Source organism: Alosa alosa, chromosome 15 (genome assembly GCF_017589495.1).
Source record: "Alosa alosa isolate M-15738 ecotype Scorff River chromosome 15, AALO_Geno_1.1, whole genome shotgun sequence".
Classification (NCBI taxonomy): domain Eukaryota; kingdom Metazoa; phylum Chordata; class Actinopteri; order Clupeiformes; family Clupeidae; genus Alosa; species Alosa alosa.
This window is the reverse complement of record NC_063203.1, coordinates 1,172,243-1,198,938: the sequence shown is the minus strand read 5'-3', so window position 1 is coordinate 1,198,938 and position 26,696 is coordinate 1,172,243. Positions and strand designations below refer to the sequence as shown.

At 40.6% G+C, this 26,696-nt stretch overlaps 1 protein-coding gene across 4 annotated transcripts in view; it reads right to left on the bottom strand.

Annotated features, from left to right (window-relative positions):
- supt5h (SPT5 homolog, DSIF elongation factor subunit) overlaps window positions 1-26,696 on the bottom strand; it is a 59,934-nt gene that overhangs the window by 4,825 nt on the left and 28,413 nt on the right. For 2 of the 4 annotated variants that reach the window (XM_048264629.1, XM_048264631.1), the window contains 7 exons: window positions 15,028-15,153; window positions 7,723-7,810; window positions 4,649-4,762; window positions 4,462-4,564; window positions 4,228-4,355; window positions 2,477-2,582; window positions 1,232-1,393 (listed from right to left, as the gene is read on the bottom strand). In XM_048264629.1, the coding sequence (XP_048120586.1) occupies window positions 1,232-1,393; window positions 2,477-2,582; window positions 4,228-4,355; window positions 4,462-4,564; window positions 4,649-4,762; window positions 7,723-7,810; window positions 15,028-15,153 (827 nt within the window). The remainder of the gene's footprint in view (window positions 1-1,231; window positions 1,394-2,476; window positions 2,583-4,227; window positions 4,356-4,461; window positions 4,565-4,648; window positions 4,763-7,722; window positions 7,811-15,027; window positions 15,154-26,696) is intronic. The other 2 variants (XM_048264630.1, XM_048264632.1) reach the window with 1 other exon arrangement.

Genomic DNA, 26,696 nt, shown 5'->3' with positions numbered 1-26,696 from the left:
TTAACATGCCAAAAAAGTGTATTGTTGTCTAAGGAAGCAAGGGGGGGAAAAAGCCATATTTGTGGTACTTGTCTAATTGGAGCGTTAAAAAAAAAAAACCTATTTTACCTATTAACATTTAATAGGGCAAATGGCATTTCTACCACACTCTGAGCAGGTCTTATTGTTACTTGTGCTAGTGCTGCTTTAACCTTATGATATTTACAGTGCATGAAAATGCACTGTTCTGTTATCCGAAGTCTTCTTCTTCTTCTTCTTCTTCCCACCAAATTTCTGCATCTAATTCAGCTTTAACCGTTTAACGTAGAAACTTCGTTCAAACTTTGTAACGTAGGTCTTGAAAAGGACACATGGGGAATGTATTTTTCACTTTTGTAAACTTTATACTTTTTGAGATATTAATAAAAAAAAAGTTTATTTTTCCCCATAGACTTAACATGGGCTGATGACATCACAATGGGCTAATTAACTTGATTTGCACCTGTATCAACTTCCAGCTGCTCACTACTAGGACCCATCAAAGGGCCAGTTAAACTGATTGCACCTGTATCAACTGCTTTCTGCTTAACTAGGCCAACTCTCTCTGTGTCTCTCCATTCTACAAGGATATAAGGCACATTCCATCCAACTTTCTATCCATTCATCCTCTTCAAACCATTCACTCATCCACCAACATCCATTAAACAATCTGCCTATCAACATCCATTCAACTTTCTGTCTATCAACATCCATTACACTATCTAAATTCAACTTTTAAACTATATACTATGGGCTTTAAGCATACAATCTGGCTCTATTAAGACTACAGATTCTGTTCCTATTTCCTCTGCCCACAACTGTTTCAAAATAAATGTCCTCACTACAATAATTCACTATTAAATAATTTAACTATTTAAACTACTCAACTATTTAACTGTTTAGACATTTCAACTGTCAGTTGTTATCAACTATGACTCCTGCCAACTGTTTCCAAATAAAAGTTTGTTTTGCATTTTATGTTAATATACAGTATATTTATATTTTCATGCACTGGTAATTTCCTCGAAATTACATTTTCTAGTTTCAACTGAGATAAAAGAAAAGTATCCGATGATGAGGAAGAAAATCTGATAAAGTCACATATGTGCTTGCTCTAAGGGGAGACAGACATTTGAGCCAAATACTTGATCCCAGCTATAGACATCATGGCATGGAACTCCTTAAAAATGAAGTAGAAGTAGTTGTGACTCACATTGCAGGGGTTCCTGGCGTCTGGGGGTTGTACTGAGGGTTGACCTGTGGTGAGGGCACCTCTGGGTAGCCTGGTGTTTGAGGGTTGGGGGTGCTCCCATAGCCCTGAGGGGATGGTGATGGCTCATCATCATAGCCAAACTCATAGTCATCATCCGCACTACTGAGGAAAAGCAAAAGGTTAAGCTACTCTGAAAGTATAGCTTTTACGAAGTATAGCTTTGCATAGCTCAGGGTCACAATATGGTTTAATTAACTTTTTTTTGTCAGTTTGTCAGTGTCTGATGGATTTAAAAAGTGCCTTTTTTCTGGGCCTTGCTTTGGCTACATTCCTACACTGTCAATCACACAGTGGGGAAGTCATAAATGAGTGAGGGGGAATGATCCTGACACATAAAAGAGGTTAACAACCCTTTAACAAGTTTTGAAAGGATTAAAGAAGTCTGTATTCCGCAGTTAAGTACCAACCAAGAAAACCCAGATGAACTTTCGGCAAATTTGGGATTTGCTCTGCCGGTCCATCCGGCCAAGAGCCCATTCAAGCCCATTTCCAATGTCCCTAAAATCCAGGAACCAATCACAACCGTTGAGGCGGGCTTTACACGATGACGATATAGCACCAATGTTAAAGCAGTTTTTTAAATAACAAAAGCTGCTGCCGTGGAAGAGCGCTCGTTTGAAGCTTCTATCGTGTCGGTTTTAGACAGGGAGTTAGAAAATTACACTGAAAACAACAAGTTTCCCAGACTGCTTCCTAACTCTATGTTGGAATGTACAAAACTTAAGGAAAAATGTCTGCCACGGCCGCCATATTGAAAATTCTGGATGGCTAAATATCCTATTTTGGACTGCCTTTGGCTATAAGTGTACCAAATGTCATGCTTTTAGCACATAGTGCACAATTTCTCAGGTTATCTGCCTCACTATTAACACATTTCAAACAGGCAAAAGACTTCCAATGCATGTCATCCCCCAGACTCTACTTTATCTCCAAATTTGAACTGGACCAATAAACCCAATAAGGTCCAGGATCAGACCATTTGACATTTTGCAGTCATAACTGAATTGAGGATCTGGTTATGGAGCTGTGGTTAAATGTAGTGTTTAGTGTGTGTTTAGTGTGTGTGCTGTAGATCATCTTGAGGGGATGTTAAGATTTTGGTGTGTGTGTGTGTGTGTGTGTGTGTGTGTGTGGTAAAGCTCTGTCTGTGATGGGATGTTGAGTGGTGTGAGAAATGTGACTAACCGTGATGGTGTGTTGGGGTTGTTGGGGTCCCATGCTCCACTTTGGCCCGGTGTTCTGCTTCCATCATGCAGTGGGGTCTGAGAACCATAATGTGGCGTTCTGCTGCCTGAGAACAGAGGGGTAAAACTGCCATTAGCCACTCCTTGAAAATGTAAAAATGACTTGCGCAAAGCCTGATTTGTGCTCCCTTTTTGCTCAGAAAATAGAGATGTTTGTTTAACATTTTGCTCTGTTTAAATGTTGCTCAAATGCAGGGGTGGGTAGTAACGCACGGGTAAAAAAGTATTTTTTTCGTGGAACGCCAACTTTCCATATTCCTTTTTCAAAATGGTACTTCTACTTTTACTCAAGTACATTTTTGAGCCAGTAATCTACCCTTTACTTCGCTACATTTTCAATTGCCAATTGCCAAAAGTACAAATTTATTATCGGAGGAGAAAGTATCTTGAGAGTATCTCGCACCTCTCGCTCGGTGTACAACGGCATGGGAGAAAAGAAACAGGGCTTCAGAATGCATTGCTACGTTTCCCTGCGATTATAAAAGTAATGACTTGCCTACCGGTATGTAGAATCAATAAGATCACGTTGTAGCTTACCACACGGAAGTAGATGTTCTATATATCAGTTCAGCTAACGCAATGACGTATGGCTTTTCAACCCGTAACCACTTAATGTTTATTCTGGCTATGACAAGATATAGGATAATATTAGAGTATATTAAATTAAATATATTTGAAATGGGCTGTTAAAATATGTTTGCCTGTATGATTAGCCTACAAAGAAGGAGAAAAGCAAATAGGCGTAAAGGATAGGCCTACTTTTAAAGGGCCATCAAAAATATAAAAAAAAAAATATATAAAAAAGTTACTTGTTATTGGAGTAATTTATTAACAAAATGATTAACAATTTATTTTTTACTTTTACTGAAGTAATTTTTGAAGGGAGTAATTGTACTTTTACTTGAGTATAGATTCTCAGTACTCTACCCACGCCTGCTCAAATGTTCTCAAGACAAAATATTTTTCAACGGCCAAGTCAGTAACCTGGCCTAAACCCAATTGAGTTTTGCGCTGAAGACAAATCTGAATGTTTAACAGACATGGACAAGTAGCAACCGGACAAGGCTGCAGTAAATGCCTGGGGTATCTGAAAAGAGGAAATTTAGCATTTATTGATGTCCATGGATTATAGACTTCAAGCAAAGGATTTTCCTCCAAGTATTAAATATAATCCTTATAATTACAGTTATGTTTGTTTGTTACTTTTAAATATCAAGTGGTGGAAAATGTATAAAATGGCTGTAATTCCTAAATTATATATTTTGTTCAATCATTTTAATTAATACTGAAAGTCTGTTTAAAATCTGTTGTTGTGGTATACAGAGGCAAAATAACAAAATAGCTGTGTCCAAATGCTTATGGCACTGACTGTATACAACTTCTGGTGCAACATATGCTGCCACCCAATTGTCTTTATAAAGGACTGTCTTGCTTTTTCAACAAGACAATGGCAAACTGCTTTGGATTTTTTTCAGGTGCTAAAATGGCCTGCTAACACTCCTAATTGCGATTAAACAGTTTGGAATTATCAGGATTTGGTACAAAGCTGAATCCCACTAGCTGAGGGCAGTAAATGCCATGGAAAGGTACTCAGATGCCACTCCTCCTGGCACATGGTCACTCTGCTGTACCATTTTAGGCTGAGATAAGAAATAAAAAAATGGAATGTTTTCAAGATGTTCCCACTCTTACCGTCATGCAGTGGCGTTTGGCTGCCATACATGGGTGTGCGAGAGCCAGTGCCATACATGGGGGTCTGAGAGCCATACATAGGGGTACGGCCATGGGTAGAAGTCATGCCGCCGTGCCTCTTTGCACCACTGTAGGAGGAAACGAAACTCATTACAGACTAGCCTAATAATGATGTGTAAGAATTAATGTCAGAATATGTTTTTTTTCAGAAGCAAATGCAAGTATTGAACGAACACAGTGGTGAGACGCTGACGATCAACAGATATGGTCTGGCACGTGGAATGCAGCTCAACACGAGCTGTAGACTCCGTGGCATCTTTGACAACCCCAATGTAACCTGAGGGCCAGGGACAACACACAGTCAGACTTGCATCTCAAACCTCCATACTCTTAAGACAGGAAATACAAAAACTCAAGACACCTTTATAGGGTCCCTGAGAAATCCTGACAGTTTGACCAATTAGATCATTGTCACGCCTTCCTCGACCACGCCCCATTCCTCCGCCGCCTCCTCCACCTCCACCCCTTTGCATGCCTGTTAACAACAAAGACACACACACAACAATGCATGAAAACATTTAAAGACCTACTGACAAACCTGAACCATCTGAATAGATGATAAAAAAATGCTCTGAATGCACAATATAGGTCGTCATCTATGTTGAGCGGACTTCAAAGCACTACCTAAGGTGCCGACAAATTTTAGACCCCTTTCCCTGGCGAACAAAAGTTTCACTGCACACACATCATAAAGACTACCCACCAACAACAAGAATGTAGGCTACATTCTGCTGCTAGTCAGATATGCGGACATAACATTTCAATGTCAACAAAGCAGTGCCAGCTTACCTTTTTTACACTAGGCTACTCTTGTCCACCAAGGACATCTATAACTGTTTGTCATGTTAAGTTCATAGTGATCATATCATATCTTCCTATTACAGAAGCAATTTCTTAAACTCATGGCTGTGTCCCATCTTATCTCAGACCTCCTATGTTAACTTAAGAATCCTTAAATATAACAGTACATTTGATTTTTCATTCATGCCTGACTGTGTCTGCTTAGAATACAAGACTGCCTGTATCTATGATTAGAATGTGACACAGCATTTACAGAATACTCGAAATGTATGGGGACAGTTCTTTTCTGTAATGGAAGTAACCAACCGCATTGTTGGAAATGGCATGATTGATACTTCGCCTTCTGTTCACTTCCCCGTCACCATGGTAATAGCTATGCTGCAAAGCGGTGTCAGTCCTCCAACTGTCAGCTAAGTCTGTGTGCGCCCAAAGAGTTTTGCCCCAAACCAACCTACCCGCCACTCTCTCCTTTGCCATAGAGCCTGCTCTGAGGGGTTCAAGCTGTGGACTATGGCACCTCAAGCCAATTTCAATGTTTAATGGCAGTAAATAAATAAGCAGAATTGAATTTTTGTTAAGGTGAGACACTACAGGTGAATAGGGTAAAATTTGATATGATTCTTCCTTAGCTGATTACTTACACAAGTATGAAAAAAGTTTAAAGCTGCAGTTGGCAAGTCTGACAGATTGAGGGGACTTTTGTACATTTTGAATGTTTACAACTCTCATGCCCCTCCCCCACTACCACAGAGCACCCTCTCATCAAGTTTGTGCTCGTCAGTGCGCCCCAGACTACACCAGACTGTGATTGACAGTCAGATCTCACACAGCCCTGCTCTGATTGGACCAGAAGAACCGGGAGCTGTGGATTTTTGCAAAACAAACAGGCTCTAGGAGCTCCAGAAGTCCTGATTTTTTCTAAAATCGGCTGATTTATGTTGTTCTGGCGGAGCATAGTGTCGGTTTCAGTGAATATGGTCAAAAACATCTTGCCAACTGCAGCTTTAAGAAAACAAGTTTTTGAATTGCAGTGTTTCCCCTACAATGTATTCATCAGCGGCGCAGCGCCGCTCCTGGAATTCAAGCGCCACTGCAAAAAAAGTTGCCTAATTAAAAAAAAAAAAAATAGTAATAGTAGGCTAACTTTGAATGAAGGCGCAGTCAGGGATTCCACAGGAGATCACGCTTGTTTGTGTTTATGTTTAAGTTTATTAGCAGACGCAATTTTGTGCAAAAAAATCCTTCATGCTTCCTACGATCAACAGCACCGCTGCTGGAAAAATTTCTAGGGGAAACACTGAATTGTGTATGTTTAATTATGCAAATTACAATGCAACCAGAAAGTTCAGACCCTTTCAAGGTTTCCACATTGTTATTTTTCAGACTGATCTTAAAATGAATTAAATTCATTTTTTTTCTTATCAATCTACACACAATACTCCAACACTGCACAAAAAAGCAGTTGCTTGGAGTGTTTCGTAAATTTATAAAAAATAAAAATGTGTGTGCGTTGGTGCGTCTTGGAATTGGCATACATGCTGGACGTGACATTGGGGGGTGAGGCTGCATTGTCGATTCTTTTCATTTCCAAGTTCGAGATTGAGATGTAATTCCGATCCATTTCGATATAAAATTGAAATCGTGACACCCCTACTGGAGAATGACAAAAAACTAATTTTGTGTTGAAATTACACATGCCTACACGCACGGACACGGTCTATTCATGCGCGCACGCACGACAAAAAACTAATTTTGTGTTGAAATTACACACGCCTACACGCACGGACACGGTCTATTCATGCGCGCACGCACGACAAAAAACTAATTTTGTGTTGAAATTACACACGCCTACTGCGCACGCGGACACGGTCTATTCATGCGCGCGCGACACGCGAAAAAAAACTAATTTTGTGTTGAAATTACACACGCCTACACGCCTGGACCGCGGTCTATTCGCGACGCCAAGCATACGCGCGCGCGCGACGCACGCCTTTACACACTCCTTTTTTGTGCTCACATGCTCTGTCTATAATTTCAATAATCTCAAATAGCCTTTGTACTTTTCATGTCTTTTACACTTAGTTGGGTTTTGTTTTGTTTTGTGGGGTCTTGTTAATATTTGTATAACACCTTTGGAAATTTTTTTTTGAAAACAGCCTTGAAACACAGCCAATGAGATTCCCTTCTTAGCCTAGACACGCCTTTGAATTTTTGCAATTGGTTGCTGATACAAAAGAAAGTGTCCATATTTGGATTGCACAACGTCATGCAGGAAAGAGAACTTTCCAACGGTGGTACTAAACATATGTTTCAGATCATGGTCACGGTAGCGCATGAAACATTAGAATGCTAACTTCTGGTGAATTTAGGAGAAATATACAGGCACGAGTAGACAAAATGTAATGAAATAAACACTTAAATGTGTAAATCAGACTTTGTTGTTGTAGTAGTGTGAACAAATAAATCTTGGAAATTGGCCAGTGCATGAAAAAACAATGTTTTCACCTGCCGTGTCTCGCCTTAAATGAGGTTAAAACAGTGACGTCTCAGCACTGACTAGCACTCAATGGTATTCCAAGCGTGATGGTTTTAACGTTATAACATGCATTAAGGAAGGAATCCCTGGAGACTCACCGCCTCCACCACCAGGATGCATGGGGCTGCTGATGCGCGGACTCATGGGTGCAAAACCACCAACCGTGAAATTAGTCACATCTCGGGGCTGTGAACACAAAGACAGATATTCTTGAAAACCTATCATACAGAAAACAATAACAAAAAAAAAAGTGGTTATTATAAGGGTCAAAGCAAACTTGGAAGAAGTGCATTAAGCAGGAAAACAGTGAAGGTCACCAAAAATATTGGATGAAGTATAAGCACATACATTTTCACATGTCTATGTGAATCGTATCTTAAGATTGACATAGGGCAGTTTTAGCCCCCCAATGTATAGAATTTCTCAAAATTTGGTGTTTATCCATGGGGTGTGGTGGTGATCGTGTGTACCAAGTTTGGTTGTGATTGGACCTTTTCCTAAAGAAAAATTAGTAAAATTTCCCTCGGGATGATTAAAGTATCTATCTATCTATCTATCTATCTCTCAGAGAAGAAAATGTAAATAAAATCATTATGGGCCGCACCTCAAAATTTTATTGATGCCCAACTTTAAAAAAGGTGTGACAACTCAAATATCAGTGATTGGGATAAACAACTTTACAAGATATAATAGCTTAGTTTGACTTTTGATTTTTTTTTGAATGGCAGGAAAGTGTTGAGGTGGAAGTGGAAATGGAAAAAACAATGGGTGCTAGATTCAGAAGTTTACAGGGAAAACATTTTTCTGTGCAAACTCCTGCAGTTCCTGAAATATGAGGATGGCAATTTACAATGGCATACTGTATATTGACAACTGAAATTTGATTGGCTGCCATTTAGAAGTGTGAGTCAACTGGCACATTATGAAATGAGGCAGGTATACGTGTACCAAATTTCACATTTTTATGTAAAGCGGTTCTTGAGATATTGACATGTGGCAGCAGTAGCGCCCCTATATGTGCCAAGTTTGGTTATGATTGAAGAAATTAGCTTCAGAAGAAATTAGCAATAGAAGTATTATATGCCACCCTGTGAAATTTGATTTATGTGTAACTTTGAATGGAGTGACAAATCAAAAATTGGCCAATTTTGATTGGTCTGTAGATAATGTGTACCAAATTTCATGCAATTCAGATTAACAACATTGGTGGAGAAATATTAGCTTCATTTCCATGTCTCCATTTTTTTAAAGGTTTTAGAGACCCAAATCAGAGGTCAAATTCAGATTAGGTCAAATTTGGTGTTTTGTCCATAAACCTCACATTGCTGGTATTATAGCATAAGGTTTGGTTCCAAAAAGCAACTTTGCTAAAAAATATTCTACAAGGTAGTGGGCAAAAGTGGACCACATAAACAATACAACATTATAAAACATTTTTAGGCTGATTGATCTCTTTAGCAAGAAATTGTGCCTAAAATACTCAAAATTGTCCGATTAAAAAAATAATACTTCATTATCAATACTATCAATTCATGCCTATAAGTGTGCTTAAGTGTAGGCCTAGCCTGCTCTGCCAGTTCTTGTCTACACCCATTCAGAGCACAAAGTGCAGAGATCTCTGTTAATTCAAGTTTAATAGACTTTTACATAGCTGGTAACAGCTGAAGTCTGTAAGGCCTTCCGTAGCCTATGTAAGTGTGAAGAAAAGAAAGGGTAAAAGGATCAGATAGACAAACAGACAGGTGAGTGTGTGTGTGTGTGTGTGTGTGTGTGTGTGTGTGTGTGTGTGTGTGTGTGTGTGTAACAGAGGTAAAGAGAAAGACACTAGCAGTGACAGTTGGCTGTGGATAGCTGGCAGTTATAGAATGTAGAATATCAAATAACCTTAAGACTCCAATCAGTTTACGTAAATGCCATAACTGCAATTGATGATAGCTGTTTTCAGTTTTGCTTTCTTAGATATAGTTCATAGACATGCTCTGTTCTTCATGGTTGATGATATTAGTGACCTAGCCTTCTACATTTGAGCAAGCACGCTTCCATAGTGGCACAGTCTATTAAGGTTATATTCAGATGTGTGTCTTTCTGGTAGTCAGGTGATGACACACATTATCTGCTGCAAAAGAAACAGATTTTGGGTTATGTATCCAGTGTCAGAAGGCAGATATGTGTGGACTGGTAAATGACCCATATGCCAAATTTCTCGTTTTTGTCCATGAGAGAGGAGAGTATGGAGATGGTAATCACAGATCAGCCAACGATGTTACAGTGCAGTTGATTTACAACAGAACAAAGCAGTTTGTCACAGGAACTGCTACAAAACCACCGGTAACAGTGAGCATCTGCAGCGTGCTAAGATTCGCTACCAAAAATCATGTCAAGCAGACAGGACTCAGTGTCTTCTGAAAAGACGCAGTAGACCATCTTCTGAACCTGCAGCAACACCTGCAACTGAATCAAGTCCATCCAGAGGGACTTTGTACACTTGTTCAGCAGCAGATGCTGCTAGCATAGATAAGTGCTTTAGATGGGGGTCACTTGCGCTTCAGCCTGGTTGGTGCTAACAGAACAGGACGCAGTAGTCAAAAGAGGAGACCCAAGGTCTAACAAGAACCAAGGAGCAGGACCGGAGCACACAACGCTTTAAGTGATTTTTTATTAGCCTAGTGCAAACCGACTAACGTTTCGATGCACATGCATCGGCGTCGAAACGTTAGTCGGTTTGCACTAGGCTCATAGAAAAGTGCTTCTTCTGTCAGAAGCAGACAAAAGAGTGTCTTCATGAGGTGTCCTCTTCCAATGCAGGTAAGCAACCAAGAGATATAAGTAATATTTTGAAGCCAATGTAACTTTTAACAGGTAGCCAGTGTAAAGATGCTAGGATGGGGAAAACATGTTCATATTGTGTTATGTTCATATTTTTTGGTCCTAGTGAGTGTGCAAGCAGGTGCATTTTGTATAAGCTGTAAGCTATTTAGACAGGTATTATTACACCCAGTGTATAGAGCATTGCAATAGTCTATCCTTGAGGTGACAAAAGCATGGATTAATTTCTCATTTGGTAAGGATAAGGACTTCTTTATCTTTGAAATGTTCCTTAAATGGTAAAATGAAGTTTTGGTGATCTGTTTTATGTGATTATTTAGTGATAGGTCCTAGTCAATTATAACTCCTAGGTTTTTAACAATTGTGGATGAGGTCAGTGGAAGATCACTATATGTAGCCTGTGATGAGGATAGGATACCGAACGGTTCAGAAAAAAAATCTGAACCGTTCGGTTCGCTTGTCTCGGTTCGGGGCATGTGTGAATCATACAGTTTTGACGGTTCATGGCTTGCGTAATGTAGCCTCATGCCCATATGTGATCTCAGACAGTTTTTTTCCCTTTCGCGTGAAAGCGGAGGTGTGGAGTGCTGCGGGTCACGTGTAGAAATGGAAAGTGGGAGAGATAACGAAGGCAGCACGGAGTTGGAGGATGCACCAGCGCCGCATAAGTCTGGTGTGTGGGAACATTTTGGATTTGATTTTACCTATGATGACGGCAGAAAGAAAATGGTAGATATAACTGCGATTGTGTGCAAGCATTGTGCAACATTCATTCTGCTGTAGGCCTACAGGCCCGGTGTGGCTAATCGGGAGCTTAGGCAGGTCTGAATATCGTGAGCTTTAATATTGTTTCTGAAGTTCATTTGCGCCGCCCTCACGGCACTTCAGCAGCTTAGGCTGTGCGGTCAGTAACATTAACAAAGTAGCCCTCACAAAAACTGTTCGGAAATCGTAACCAAGTCTATATTTGCAATAGTTAAGGGGAGTAGGAGGCAGGGGACAAGCCGAGATGAGCTATGAGACATACGTTCACACTCGGTATCATGTTTCAACACACTTTAGGTCAATATCACACTGGAATTTTCCTTTAAGGTTAGACACTACAGGTGAATAGTGTACAATTTTTAACTAGCAGATATCACTATGAAACTTCCCCAGTTGATTACTTGGATTAATATGAGAAAAAAATGTATTACATGTTTTCTGTAATTTAATGTTTACATATGCAAATTAGGCATTATCTAAATTGTATATGCGCTAATATGCATACATCTTCAAACACGAAATCTCAGCATTGGATACAGCCAGGTTTAAACTTATGTCTTTATTGTGTTTGTATATTAGATGGGGAGAAATTACAGAGGGATATCTACTTTTGTTATCCTGTAAATCAGAATATGCTGTCAATAGCCTTAAAAAATTCAATTTTTGCCATGTTTTCAAATCAGATCAACAAACCCCTCTATATAAATCTTCTATATATAGTTAAGCATAAAACTAGAAAGTTTGGTGTACGTAAGTGCTTCTGAAGTGGAGATTTCGTACTCAGAGTGGGAGAGGAAACTCATTTTGAGAAAACAGCCTTGAAACACAGCCAATGAGATTCCGTTCTCAGCCTAGACTCGCTTTTGAACTTTCGCAATTGGTTGCTGATACAAAGGAAGTTCCCATATATGGATCACATAGCGTGATACAGGAAAATCAGAGCTTTCCAACGGTACTACACATGATACGTTTTGGATCACGGTCGCGGTAGGACATGCAAGGTTAGAATGCTAACTTTTGGTGAATTTAGGAGAAATATACAGGCCTGAGTAAACATAATGTAATGAAATAAACACTTAAATGTGTAAATCAGAATTTTTGTTGTAGTAGTGTGACAGAATACATGCTAAGGTAGCAAACTAGCACAAAATCTCGAGATTGTTTTTTCATGCACTGGTCAATGTTTTCACCTGCCGTGTCTCGCCTTAAAGTCAAGTCAAATTCTATCAGTTTGTGCATGATTACATGATATACCTATACTAAAACTGTAGCCTAAATGATGGATAATTAAGCTATACATGCTGAAGTATGGTATTTCTGAAGTGTTAAAGATTAAAAGAAAAAATAACAAGAACCATACAGAACCGAACCGTGGATTTTGTGAACCGTTAACGGGGTTAAAACATCAGGTTTTATGGAGAGGTGTAGTTGTGCATCATCTGCATAAGAATGGAAATTAATGCCATGTTTCCTAATTGCAGAGCCTAAGGGAAGCATATAAAGAGAAAATAACAGGGGCCCCAGTACTGAGCCTTGAGGCAGTCCATATTTTACCATAGTCTGGGTAGATGCTTTATTATGGACCTGTACAAATTGTCGACGGTTAGAAAGTTATGATTTAAACGAAGCGAGTGTGGAGTCTTTGATGCCTATCAAATTTTAAAAGCCTATGAAGTAGTATGTCATGGTCTATGGTGTCAAAGGCTGTGCTGATGTCCAGAAGGGCCAGTATTGATACATATCCATTATCAGCAGCAATGAGGAGGTCCTTAAAAACTTTAACTAATGCTGATTCAGTACTGTGGTGAGCTCTGAAGCCAGACTGATATAATTCCTGGATTTTGTTCATGTAAGGCACCAATTTGTTTGGACACTTTTTTTCTCGTATTTTTGACATGAAAAGGGAGATTAGATGTAGGTCTATAGTTGGCCAGGTTGTTAGGGTCAAGGCTAAGTTTTTTGAGGGATGGCTTAATAACAGATGTCTTAAACGACTGCGGTACATGCCCTGATAGCATTGAATTATTTATAATCTGGAGCAAAACATTATCCAGGAAGGGGAGAGCAGTCTTAAAAAGGTGAATAGGAATAGGGTCTAGTAGACTAGTTGTAGATTTTGATGAGGAAATTATGGAGGTGAGGTCTAATATGTCGATAGGTGTAAATTAATTAATTGTTGTTCAAGGTCTTATCTGTGATTCTGTTATGTTTTCTCTATTTTTCAGCATTGGAGTATGTTGGTGAAACTGATTGGTTATGGATCTTATCACTAAATGTTTGACATACAATCATAATACTGACATAAAATCATACTGTTGAAAATAACTGTTTTGTGAACTTTATTCAACATAGCCAGTGATTTAGGCAACATTTATGGTGTTAATTACAGTGAAATATACAATTTCAGACAAATAGGGTTGAAACAGGTAAAAAAAAAAAATGGAGACATCATTTTTCTCCATGTTCAATGACCCCTAAAGACAGTCCAACCACTCTCCAAAAATTAACATTTCAAACTCACAGAAACCACATAGGCTGGATAGGAATGTTGTCCCATTCTTGTCTAATGTAGGATTTTTGCTCAACTGTCTTAGGTCTTCTTTGTCGTATGTTCCGTTTTATGATGTGCCAAATGTTTTTTATGGGTGAAAGAACTGGACTGCAGGCTGGCCAGTTCAGTACCCGGATCCTTCTTCTACGCAGCCATGATGTTGTAATTGATGCAGTATGTGGTTTGGCATTGTCATGTTGGAAAATGCAAGGTCTTCCCTGAAAGATACGTCGTCTGGATGGGAGCATTATGTTGCTCTAGAACCTGGATATACCTTTCAGCATTGATGGTGTCTTTCCAGATGTGTAAGCTGCCCATATCACACGCACTAATGCAACGCCATACCATCAGAGACGCAGGCTTCTGAACTGAGCGCTGATAACAACTTGGGTCACCCTTCTCTTTAGTCCGGATGACACGGCGTCCCTGATTTCCAAAAAGAACTTCAAATTTTGATACGTCTGACCACAGAACAGTTTTCCCACTTTGCCACAGTCCATTTTAAATGAGCCTTGGCCCAGAGAAGACTTCTGCGCTTCTGGATCATGTTGAGATACGGCTTCTTCTTTGAACTATAGAGTTTTAGCTGGCAATGGCGGATGGCACAGTGAATTGTGTCCACAGACAATATTTTCTGGAAATATTCCTGAGCCAATTTTGTGATTTCCAATACAGAAGCATGCCTGTATTTGATGCAGTGCCGTCTAAGGGCCCGAAGATCACGGGCATCCAGTATGGTTTTCCGGCCTTTACCCTTACGCACAGAGATTTTCCCAGATTCTCGGAATCTTTGGATGATATTATGCACTGTAGATGATGATATGTTCAAACTGTTGCAATTGTACACTGTGGAACTCCTTTCTGATATTGCTCCACTATTTGTCAGTGCAGCATTAGGGGGATTGGTGATCCTCTGCCCATCTTTACTTCTGAGAGCTGCTGCCACTCCAAGATGGTCTTTTTATACCCAATCATGTTAATGAACTATTGCCAATTGACCTAATAAGTTGCAATTTGGTCCTTCAGCTGTTTCTTTTTTGTACCTTAACTTTTCCAGAGTTGTCTCACTTTCAACATTTGATATGTTGTCTATGTTCTATTGTGAATACAACATAGGTTTTTGAGATTTGTAAATTATTGCATTCCGTTTTTATTTACAATTTGTACCTTGTCCCAACTTTTTTGGAATCGTGGTTGTATTAAGACAAGTAGTGAGAGTGTAAAAAGGAAGAAAGATGAATGTGTAAAGTGTGGAACTAACCTTGGAACCACCGGCGAGGACCAGGTGACGCGTCTTACAAACAAACATGCCACCATTTTCAACCAGTTTCTTACAATGAAGGAAGGCAAATCCTCGGAAAAGGTGACGGATCTCTCCTTCACGCCCCTGCATCAAAAAACATTAGATTAGACAGATATACTAAGCAGTTGTCATGTTCAGTCATACTGAGAACATGACAAAGTTTGGGCTGCCTTTAAATAATACTTTCCATTACATTAACGCCCAAACATTGCTTACCAGACAATGTGATTTTCACATTGGTTTTGGGACCCATTCTTGATATAGACAAGGTTTGTAAGTTTGAACAAATCTGAGACGGTACAGCAACACCCTTATTTGATTTGACATAAATTGTGTGTGTGTGTGTGTGTGTGTGTGTGTGTGTGTTGGGGTGGGCCCACATCTCTGTTTGTATCTGCACTGGTTGGCTCTCCGTAGCAGCATATTAGCAGCTTTTCTTTTTCCTCTCCTACATCTTTTCTTGCACAGGCTCTGTTGTCCTGTTGGGTACTGTAGGTACTGAAGCTTTCCCAAAAACTATGGGAAGTAATGGCCATAAAATCAGCTTACAACCTTATACAGACAAGGCTTACATGCTATGAAGACTTTACGAAGACTTTTTGACCAGAGACAAAGCTAAAGGTGAATAAATTTCTCCCCTGTTGCTGGATCAGCAGGTAAGATGGGACATGAGTGCGACTCGCCTCGCCTAGACTCACTAATCCCAAACAGCTTTGAGAACTACCAAAGTTGATAGGTTACGGGTACACAGATGAGACATGCCTCTCCCATGTAATGTTCGTCATTTCCGTCCGGCTTGTGTGTCATTTGTTATTTTATACATTTGTTTGTAATGTCTTAGTGTCACGGGTACGCTGGCAACTACTCCGCTCCGCCTGGTATCTTTTGTCTTGTGTGTCAATGTCTTGTATGTTGAGCGCTTTGGATTGCACTCTGTGCATAAAAATGCGGTATATAAATAAAAGCGAATTGATTGACTTGACCGATGGGCTACCAAAGTTGACTCTGTTGTAGTTTCTAGATGGCCTACACACAAAATTAATTTCTGTCAATTAAAGCTGTAGTTGGCAAGTCTGACAGATTGAGGGGACCAAAATGTTGAATGTTTACTACCACTGAGCACCCTCTCATCAAGTTTGTGCTCATCAGTGCGCACCAGACTGTGATCTGTCAGATATCACACAGCCCTGCTCTGATTGGACCAGAAGAACCGGGAGCTGTGGATTTTTGGCAAACAAATAACATGCTCTAGGTGGAGGTAGAAGTGCAGGTTTTTTTCTAAAACCGGCTGATTTATGTTGTTCTGTCGAACTATGGAGTGTCGGTTTCAGTGAAAATGATCAAAAAAATCTTGCCAACTGCAGCTTTAAACCTCGCTACTATTCTCTCTTATCATGCAGTTTGCCTGTCTTAATGTTTCTGTCCAAAATTGTGTGAAAATCGTCTAATTAACTGCCAGAATTAAAAAAAAAATCTTTTTAGAGGCCCTTTCATGCTCCATTGCAATATGTTTTGCGTTTCCTCGCAATAACTTTTGCGTTCCCTGGCAAAGTCAAAAGTATTGCGAGGGAATGCAAAAGGGGCACTAAAAATAAATTCCCACTTTCAAAGCACATTCCCACCATGGTCCTTCAGGGGCTCTGTATGAATCTATGTATGTCTCAGTTGAAAAACAAAACAGGATTTGCATCCACACACACATTTTTTTACCTAATGTTTTAAGAAACCAGTGTCCTCTATTCACACAAAGAACTTAGCGTGTGGAAAAAGTACGTGCTGTTGAGACTGGAGCGAGTCATATTCAAAATAATGCAAAAAAAAAGCAATTATCCTCATTCATTGCAACCAAAGCATGCCTGCTTGTCGACGTTCAAACGAAAAATATATCAAAGCACCTTTTGCGTTTGAATGTAGCACGAAATTTTTTTTAAACAGCTGGACAAATGATTTAGCTAATTGATTATATAACCTGTACACCAGCAATTGTTGAACATCTACCTGTACAAGTACATTGACAGTAGCCCAGCCTAACAGCATGTTGTAGGCCTACTGTAGAAATTTCCCTTAAATTGCAACCGCAACATGCCTGCTTGCCAACGTTCAAACGACAACGAAAAAGATAATAAAACAACAAGAGGGTTGAGTCTGAATGACACTGAGTTTATAGACACTGAGTTTTTGTAGTTAAGAAATATTTTAGTATAAAAAAATGGTCATTCTTCAATCTCCTTCACTGACGCCTATGGAAAAGGCTTAACGTCCCAAAACAACGATCAATGATCATCAAATTTCTCGCTCACATTGCTCCTCATAACCATCTATAAAAAAGTGTTTCTTCTTTTCTTTTTGACCACATCCGAATCCCAGGACATAACGCACTGGACCTTATAATAGGCTCGAGATATAATTCCAAAGGGGGCAGATAGGGGCCACTGCACTTAAAACTTAAAAAGATGAAGCTTTCCGAACTTTGAAATTGCGATCAGTGACTGGCATCGGGTGAACGAAGCTTTTCGAAGTTGAACAGGCTATTAAAAACTATTTGCGCACCTCCATGTCACAGGAGAGACTGGGCTCTCCCTTCTATGAAAAAGACGTTGGGCTACCTGCAAACTGGCCTATGATTTCATTGCTGAGTTTGCGGCAAAGCAAGAAAATGTTTTTTTTCCTGAGTCAGGATATGGCGAGTCAGTGTCATTTATTTGTCCAATGTTAGCCTATAGATACAGACCAGTACATCTTATCAATAGTTTGAATGTCGTGTGTGTTTCTGCTCATTGACAAATACCGTTCAGCACAATGATTCATGCCCAATTAATTCCCCCTGTTAAAGTGTTCGCCTTTGTTACACTATTTGGTTTCGTGATGTAGCCTATGATAAACACCAAATGGCCAAATATGTGACTCAGCTAATGTTATAGGCTATACAATTGAATTTCCCCTCTTAAAAGGCAAGCTGGTGTAGCTTATTAGACTAGGCTACTATTAAAATACACCGACGATAGCCTTGGCTATGTGTAAAGTAAGCTATCGCATGATTTCATGCACGTAAGTGAAAAAGGGCCTTGCATCTGTCAAGTTCGCTGGGGCCTCGCATCACCTTGCAACGGCCCTGCAGCTCCTCCTAAGACAGCGAGGAAAAAGTTAAAATACGCGATAAACCCGGGAAAAGTTGACAGGTTTGTTTCGGTCCCGGGGATTATTTGTGAAATTGTGCAAACGACAGCCTTTTCAAGGCATTTCAAGGAAGGAGTCGTAGCATGCAAGCTCCCAAATTGACCCAGTAGCCTAAGGCATCAATAAATTGTTGGGACTGGGGAGGGTCATGCGTTTTTCTCAATCACTTTGGAGGGTCATAGAAAAAATTCTTGCTGGCGAGGGAGGGTCACGTCTTTTTTGACTAATGCTCCCAAAACTCCGGTAGCCCCTTAATTAAATAAATAACGAACAGTCCCTAATTGATTAATAGCCTAGGCCTACACCAGCAATTGTTGAACATTGACCTGTACAGGACATTGACAGTAGCCCAGCCTAACAAGCAAATGTTGCAAAATACATCAAAAGACGCAATTAATCAGAAATAAATAATGTAATCTGCATCGCTTTATTTAACAAACTGCAAGCAACAAGAGCATTGAGTTAAACTGTAAGGCCAAACCAAGAGCAAAGCCTATCTGTTAAGGCAGTCGATAGGCTATATAACGAGCTGTGTGCCTGGAAAGACGATAGATGACGGCTCTGGTCATCCCATACCCTCCCCCACTTCCTGTAGCCTACCATTATGAAGGCCTGTAGCCTAAAACCGACTTCGTTGCCGCTTTGTGACATTAAGGTTTTTCACGTTAAGCCCCCCCCCCATCCCCTTCTTTCACAAGCAGTGGGGAGCGCAGGGCACAAAGTAACACTTTTGGTAGACAAAGGAGGGTTCTCCGCTTCTTCTGTCGTTTGGCCACAATCCGTTGCAACCAGGCCAGGACAGATATTTTAGAGAGGAGAGATGCGGTGCAGCTCAGATGTCTTCTTAATTTTCTTTATTCTTCAGTAAAAAGTGCAGAACATTATTAAACTTTGACTAACATTTCGATGTGTCGATGTTTTTAGACTAACGAATATCGAACGCGTTAGTCAAAGTTTAATAATGTTCTGCACCTTTTACTAAAGAATAAAGAAAATTAAGAAGACATCTGAGCTGCACCGCGCCTCCTCTCTCTAACACACTTTTGGCTTTGGCTAAATATTTCTAAAATCATTTGAGTTTCACTAGTCACATGTTTTAACAAGCAACACTTGTTATTGAACTAATAAACAGACGTGTGTCGAAAATTGACTTTATTTTCCATAATGGAGAAATAACATATGCAGAGTCTAACCAAGGTCAATCTTGCCAAAAAGCCCTCAAACCTGAAAACACATGAGGCAAAAGTGCAAAACATCACAAAACTAACTAAACTAACACGCCGCATATTTTTGTATTGCAATCATTGTAGCCTACAGTTGTAACAGCGCGTAACAGTCGTTTTTTTTACTCCCGGATGCGCTCATTATAAAGAACGTTTAACGGTCCCAAAAACAGCTATCAATTAATCACCAAACGTCTTATAAACAAGTATTGCCAGGAGCAACACCTTGCAAAAAATGATAACAATAGGCCTAGGCCTTTATATGGCTCTGCTCCTGCCTAGATTCGAACTCAGAACTACCTGAAAGTTGCAGACCTGTTCTGGAAATACGTGCATTAACCCACTTGACTGTCAGACAACGCTATCTGCTTCGAGTAGGCCTATTGGGTAGGACTGTAGCCTACACTGGTTGCTGTGGCACAGTCTTGAGTGACCGAATTCGTTTTTCTTTGTCATATGAATGCTGTCATTTTGTTAACATTACTGTTAAGGAGATGCTGTAGGCAAAGTCTATATTTCAACCTCGTTAGTGTAGTAAAAAAAATCAGAACTATTCACAAGGTTTCTGGGCAGCATATTTATGTTCTGTTAGCAAGCGAACTTCTCATGACTACTGACAAAGTAGCCTATTGCCAGCTGACGAAGCTCTCATTTTAAAACATTACTGAGAGACAGACACTGTACAATCAAGAAATCTTGCCACTGAATCCAAAACTATGTTTAACATTATGTACAAGACTTAGGCTACAGTGGACTAGCATGTTGCAGGGGCTGCTAAAAACACAGAGAAACGACTGAAAACTTCGCCAATCACAGCCCTTGCTGTCGAATCGCCCGCCTGGTTCGACCGTGGAACTCCACAGCGGACTATGCTGCCCCCAAGCGGCTGCAGTTGTACTTACATTTCACCATTCACCATGATCGTGAATGAAGTGTCAATTTTTAACTGGGACCCACTGTACATGAACCTCTGTCAGAGGAGTACACATGCAAGCTCTATATCTTCTTAGCATCTTCACCAGCAGATCCACCTTCACTGTAAGAATGGTGCACTTTTCTATTAGGCATAGTGTAGAGTTTTAGGTTTGTGGCATTTGTGCCAAGGTATGTAAACATATTAGCACAACTGTAATTAAAGAAGCCCTATGCAACAATTTTAGCAAAAATGACCTTAATTATGCAGGTTGAGAGTCGTTCTGATGGTTCTACAACACTTTTTGGGTCGTTTGGTGGGTGCTTCGTCTCCCCCTAGTGCTTCTCCGCGGAAAAAACGAATATGCAACTTTCTGGTCGCGGACCGAACACATCCGGATATAACTCAGCGGAAGTATCCAAACGCGCCTCGAAAATGTAGTCAGATTGTAGTTTCTAAGAAGACTGCAAAACGGACTCCGACTTGGCTTTGTTGCTGTTGAAATTCTAAGTAGCCTACCCTTGGGTGAACTTCGTTTTTGTAATGTGATTTGATAGTCTCTTGAACAATGTGCTTGCTCGACCGTTTTATTGCGAGTCCTGTATGTGTTTAGCTTGGTTTCTTGATAGCTAGCTCGCTAGCTAGTGGGGGTTTAGCGTAGCAGTCAGTGCTACAGTGGGCAGTGCTTCGACTTGGCCAGCTTCACTCGCGGTCCGTGCGTGGGTTCACGCGACTTTAATTTGTATTTTTCCAGTGACGGTGCAACGACGCTGCAACAACCCAAACAACCGGTAGATGTCTCAAGTGAGCAGGGTGTCTCGTAAAAAGAAATGGAGCCTGGAAAACCCTAAACAGACTTCACTACAGACTTTAGCAGACTGGTTTAGAAATAATTTAATAGCCAGAAATATGCCTGCCCTGCCCTAATAAAGAAATATTTGGTTAACTGCGAGTGAATCCCGTTTGCAGCCGTAGAAGAAACGCAGGGACAAATTAAACATTCTGGTTTTCTCCGAAAGTGCAACGATGATAGACAGACATCATTTGGACAAAATATAGAGCATATTAACCTCCGTTGCTCAGCCAAATGCCTTCCTGCTACGTCCTGTTACAGGCGATAAACAATTTTTGATGGTCACAAGTTTACTTCATTAGCGGTTTATTTTTTGATTATTAAAGAGTGTTTTTCATTTAAAGGTTTGACTTTGTGCTTATTCATAGAGCATTTAGTGCTCTCCCCAATCCTAGACGTTCACATTGCATGTTTGTTTCTAATGGATACAACCGCGAGATACGCATTTGACGGCAATGAGTTGTTAACAGACATGAACCAAGACATATAGCCCAGTAGCAATCTAGGGACGGTTCATTATTTATTGAAGGGGCCACCGGAGGAATTTTGAGTGCTTCAGTCAAAAGTTGCATGACCCTCCCTTGCCTGTTAGAAATTGTTCAATGACCGTCCGACAGAATTGTTAAAAAAGACATGACCCTCCTCTGCCAATTGTCGCTGTCTTCTGCCCGTGCTGCACAGCCACACACTGTGATAACGTTCTTAAATCAATCTTTCCTGTGAGCTTGCATGCTACCAGTCCTTCCTTTTCAAATGTGTTGCACCTGTTGGCACAATTTCACAAATAATCATATGTGATTAATAATATGACAAATAATCCCTGTGCACGGGGACCGAAACAATGCATGCCAACTTTTTCCGTGTTTATCACGTATTTTAACTTTACCCCGCTGTCCTGCCGTTTTAATGTTTTCCCGTAGAATATCCCATATTTTAATACTCATAACAGCCCTTCCATCGGGCCTGTCTCTGTGTTGCCCTGTTGCTACCCCCTTGCCCTTCCAACAAAACAGATGTCTTCAAATCATCGTTTTCTTTGCTTAAAGGCGAACTTAGAGTGATGTTACTCAGCTACTCAGCTACTAGAGAAAGAATTTCCCCTGTTTGTATGTTCACTCCAAGTTGGCCTACCATAACTTATCAACTCTGCACTGTAGACCCTAAGGGGCTATTTATTTATTTTTATTTATTTATTTATTTTTTTTCTGTGAAATAAGCAAATGTTTTTGTTCAACTTTATGAAGCAGAATTACGCACTAGGCTACTTGGAACATAACACATTTGACAAAGGACAGATGTATGTTGCTAGTGACAAAATATTAACTTTCAGTGTTTTACGATGTCTTTGTCATGGGGAAGTGTTTTCCCCCATGCATTTATTCCTGGCTACTGTCAGTGACTGCCGTGAGAGAAGCGGGTTCTGTGTTTTGTTCATGTCAGTGACTGACGCGAGAGAAGCGGGGTCTGTGTTGTGTTGTGTTAATTTATTTTCATTGGGCATGCCGTGCCGTGCCGTGCACAGCTCTTCAGTTCTGACAAAGCCGAAATTACTCCTTTTGAAACAATGAGTGCAGGAAGAGCGTTTGTATGGTTATATTGCTTGACGGGGGATCCCAAGCAGCTTTCAGCCATAAGGCTACTTTGAGAATATTTCCTAATTCACCCGACACTAATATTCAAAATGTTGAAAACTATTTCGGCATAGCCAACAGTATCATCAGCCAATCAAGATGGTCACGCTTGCCCATTTACACAAATTAATGGTCGAATATTACTGATGATCATTGTTATTTAAGAACATGCAGTGTGCGTAGGGCACCAAAAACATCTTGCTTGTAAAAAACCATCATACCGCACATTGTGGCGGGTCTGTTATTGGGGGCCAAGCAGCAAAGCTGCGAAGGCACCCATTGTGTTTCTACGTTTTCTTATTATTATTATTACGCTTCCGTCATTGAAGTCAATGGCAGCCCATAGAACCGTCTGGTGGAAAGTTGTGAAATTTGGCACACTGATTGGGGACAGTCTCATGATTAATTTCACCATGTTTCATACCGGCACCTTGAGCGCTCTAGCGCCACCAATAGGCCAAAGTTGGACGTGCGTTCACGCGCGTAACTTTTGACTAGATGACCCGATTGTCAAAAATGATGTATTGTTAGAATCCTTGGACCAAGCCGAGTTCAACGCATCCTATGACGTCATTTTCCGCCATGATGTATTTTCCGCCATTTTGGATTTTATCAAAAACACTAAAACGTTTTCACAGGTCACAAATTTTGTCCAATCGACACCAAACCTGACACACATGATCTTCAGACCAAGCCTCACAAAAGATACTCCTTTTCGTCTTCGGAACTAAAACCGTTCACCCGTAACAGCCAATCAAAATTTGCGGCGAAGACGCCAAACAGGAAGTGAGCAAATATCTCAGCAACCCATTGATGTATCATAACCAAACCTTGTACATGGACTCAGGATCCAATCAGGGGGACGCTCAAGAAATCTGGTGACCTTTGACCTCTAGGGGGCGCTGTAATTTAAAAACATGCCTTTTGGCCTGTAGCTGCTGTTGTGCTTAGAATTAAAATGCACTAGTGGTGTCGGGTAATACTGTTGGAGGTCCTTAGGCCGACCCAAGCCAACTTGTGATATCATCGTTATTGATTCGGCCGCCATATTGGATTAAATCAAAAACACGTACAAGTTTTCGCAGATCACAAATTTCAGCGGATCCTCACCAAAATTGGCAGAGACCATCTTTAGACCATGCCTTATCAGTGTATTTTTTTCTGGAACAATTGATAGAAGCGTTTGCCTGTAACAGCCAATCGAAATTTGCGGCGAAGCCGCCAAACAGGAAGTGAGCTCATATCTCAGCAACACTTTCATGTATCAAAACCAAACTTAGTACATGGTCCTCAGGACCCATCAGGAGGACGCTCAATAAATTTGGTGACCTTTGAGCTCTAGGGGGCTCTGGAATTGGCAAAAATGTATTTTGGCCTGTAGTTGCTGCATTATTCTGCAATGGAGGTCAATGGCAGCCCATAAAACCGTCTGGTTCATCCTGATGATGCACAAATAATTTGTTGACCTTTGACCTCTATGGGGCATTGAAATCACAGCAAGCATGATCATATCTCAATCGATCTTTTATTTTTGATGTGAAACTGATGACAGCAAGTTCCATCCAGTTCATTCTAATGCGTCGTGCAAGGGTGGGGCGGGTGGGATGGGCAGGGCGTTCTGGCGGTGGGCTGGCTGGGGAGGGGGCGGCGACACTCAGCCCTGGTTCAGCCACACAAAATCAGTTATGTTTTGATGTGAAACTTGACCTTGTAACTCAGCCAATCTTGGGTTGTTTGACATGGAACTTGTTGTGACTGCTTAATGCTATATGCCTGATGCCACGGCATTGAGTTGCATGGCAAATCTGGCCTGTTGAACTGCCTGCTTGGCCCCCACATTGCTGCTTGCAGCTATATTTTAACCTACTTACTGTAGGCTGCGCAAACCACAGGCCTTTATTTTAGGCAAGCCTGCATTCGAGGCCTTCTGTTGAAGAATTTTATATAAAGCCTGCGCTAACAGTAATCCTCCTGCCCCTAATACCACAGCTGTGGATAGTGTGGAATGTTCATGTAATAACACAATCCAATGTGTGGCTCAATTGACCTGTCGCCAAGCGCCACCCTTAGAACGCTGATGAGCCAATGACAGTCCAGCCTCAACGGGACTCGGACATCAGCTCGGACAACTCCATAGGAAACAACAGGGGGCAGGCATAAAATGACAAATTAATGGTTACTTATGGAGTTTATTAACTCAAAAAACCCGAACGGATAACCATGGTCAAACGTTTTGCATTGGGGACGTGTAATACTGATAGCCGGTACCCCGAGAGGCTAGAAAACGGGGTGTATTTTCATCAAAGTAGCCTACAGGGCGCTCTCGCTCGCGTTTGCAACAGCTCGACGTAATGTAGGCAACTAAGCCAACAACGTGGGCACAGGTTCCCTGTTAAATCCCAAGATGAAAATGCTCATTAACCAACTACTATATTCTTACTACATCAAATATTAACGTAACCTAACATATCTTAGTATCAATCTTCCACTAGCTAGCTACTGTAGCTATTAAGTCCCTTTTGATAGCTTCTGGAGGAAAGTAAATCCTTTTATCGACCAAAACGTCCTCAAAGCCTGCTTTCATATACTGTCAGCTGCCATTGTCCACAATGTATTTCTAATCAAGTCTGGTTTGTTTGTCCGAGTTTTCACACGGCAACAATGGGGGACGGGGCTTAGCGACAGGTCAATTGTCCCCTGCTGACCACCTCACACATTTCTCTAGATTTTGCAACGAACTTACATGACACAATGCCATAAAATATGCCTGTTTTAGGACACAGAATAATGTTTGTAATGATACCAGTTAGGCTTACGTTTAACAGTAACAAGTGTAATGAGCTATTCATTGTCGAAGGTGCATGGTGAAGTGAAATTCTTACTTTGGAAAACAAACATTTGCCGATAACATCGCCAATATCATCAGAATATTGCAACAGATTCTGTGTGTTATGGACTGCAGGTAACTTGTTAAGTCAGTGGTTCTCAAACTTTTTTTTCATTCCTCACTTTGACCAAGGTATGACAAGGCATGACTGATGATAGTGGAGATAACGTGTTATCCCGAGGCCTTTGCAAGTCAGCATCTCCGACGGTAGTCTACCCATTAGTTTTCGATGTCCCAAACGGAGAGCCATACTTTATTGTTTTGAACGATCTCTATGCTACTCACAAAAATGAAGGCATGGGGACATGATGAAGTAGGCTATTCAACTGTCGTGTGTTAAATTATTGTGATTACGAGCCAGTGGTTTTCAAACATTAGCCTATGCGTGACTCGGACATCTAACTAAATGCAACAGGCTCATATCGTCCTCGCATTCGCAACAGTGTTTTGTCAAATTGCGAATAGCTATTCGTTTTAACAAATTTTTATGATAGTATGAAGTACTTTTTGTATAGGCTACTATCTTAATCTTGGAATATGGGGAGGGAAGTGGCGCGTCTGCAGAAGTCAGCCAAATATGAATGTAATTCTGCGGCATAAAGCAGATGTATTTGTTTATTGTACAGAAAAATAAAAATGACATGTCAAGCAGTCAATTGACTACATTGCAGTCAAGAAGTAGGGCAAATTAACGTGGGTCATAGTTGTCTAGCCTGTTAAAAACGTCGCTAGATAGTATTAAATCGCCAACGACATTGTTTTGCAGAAGCTACAGATTAATTCTGAACAGTTATTTCTCTACTGTCTCAATTATCACACAAGACACTGTTTTGATTTGCGAAGTTGCGTTACCCCCAACACTGACAATAACGTTTAATTCGTTTTGTGGAGCGGCACCGGTAGGCTATCAAAAGCAGATTTCGATTTTCGCTACCACCGTGTA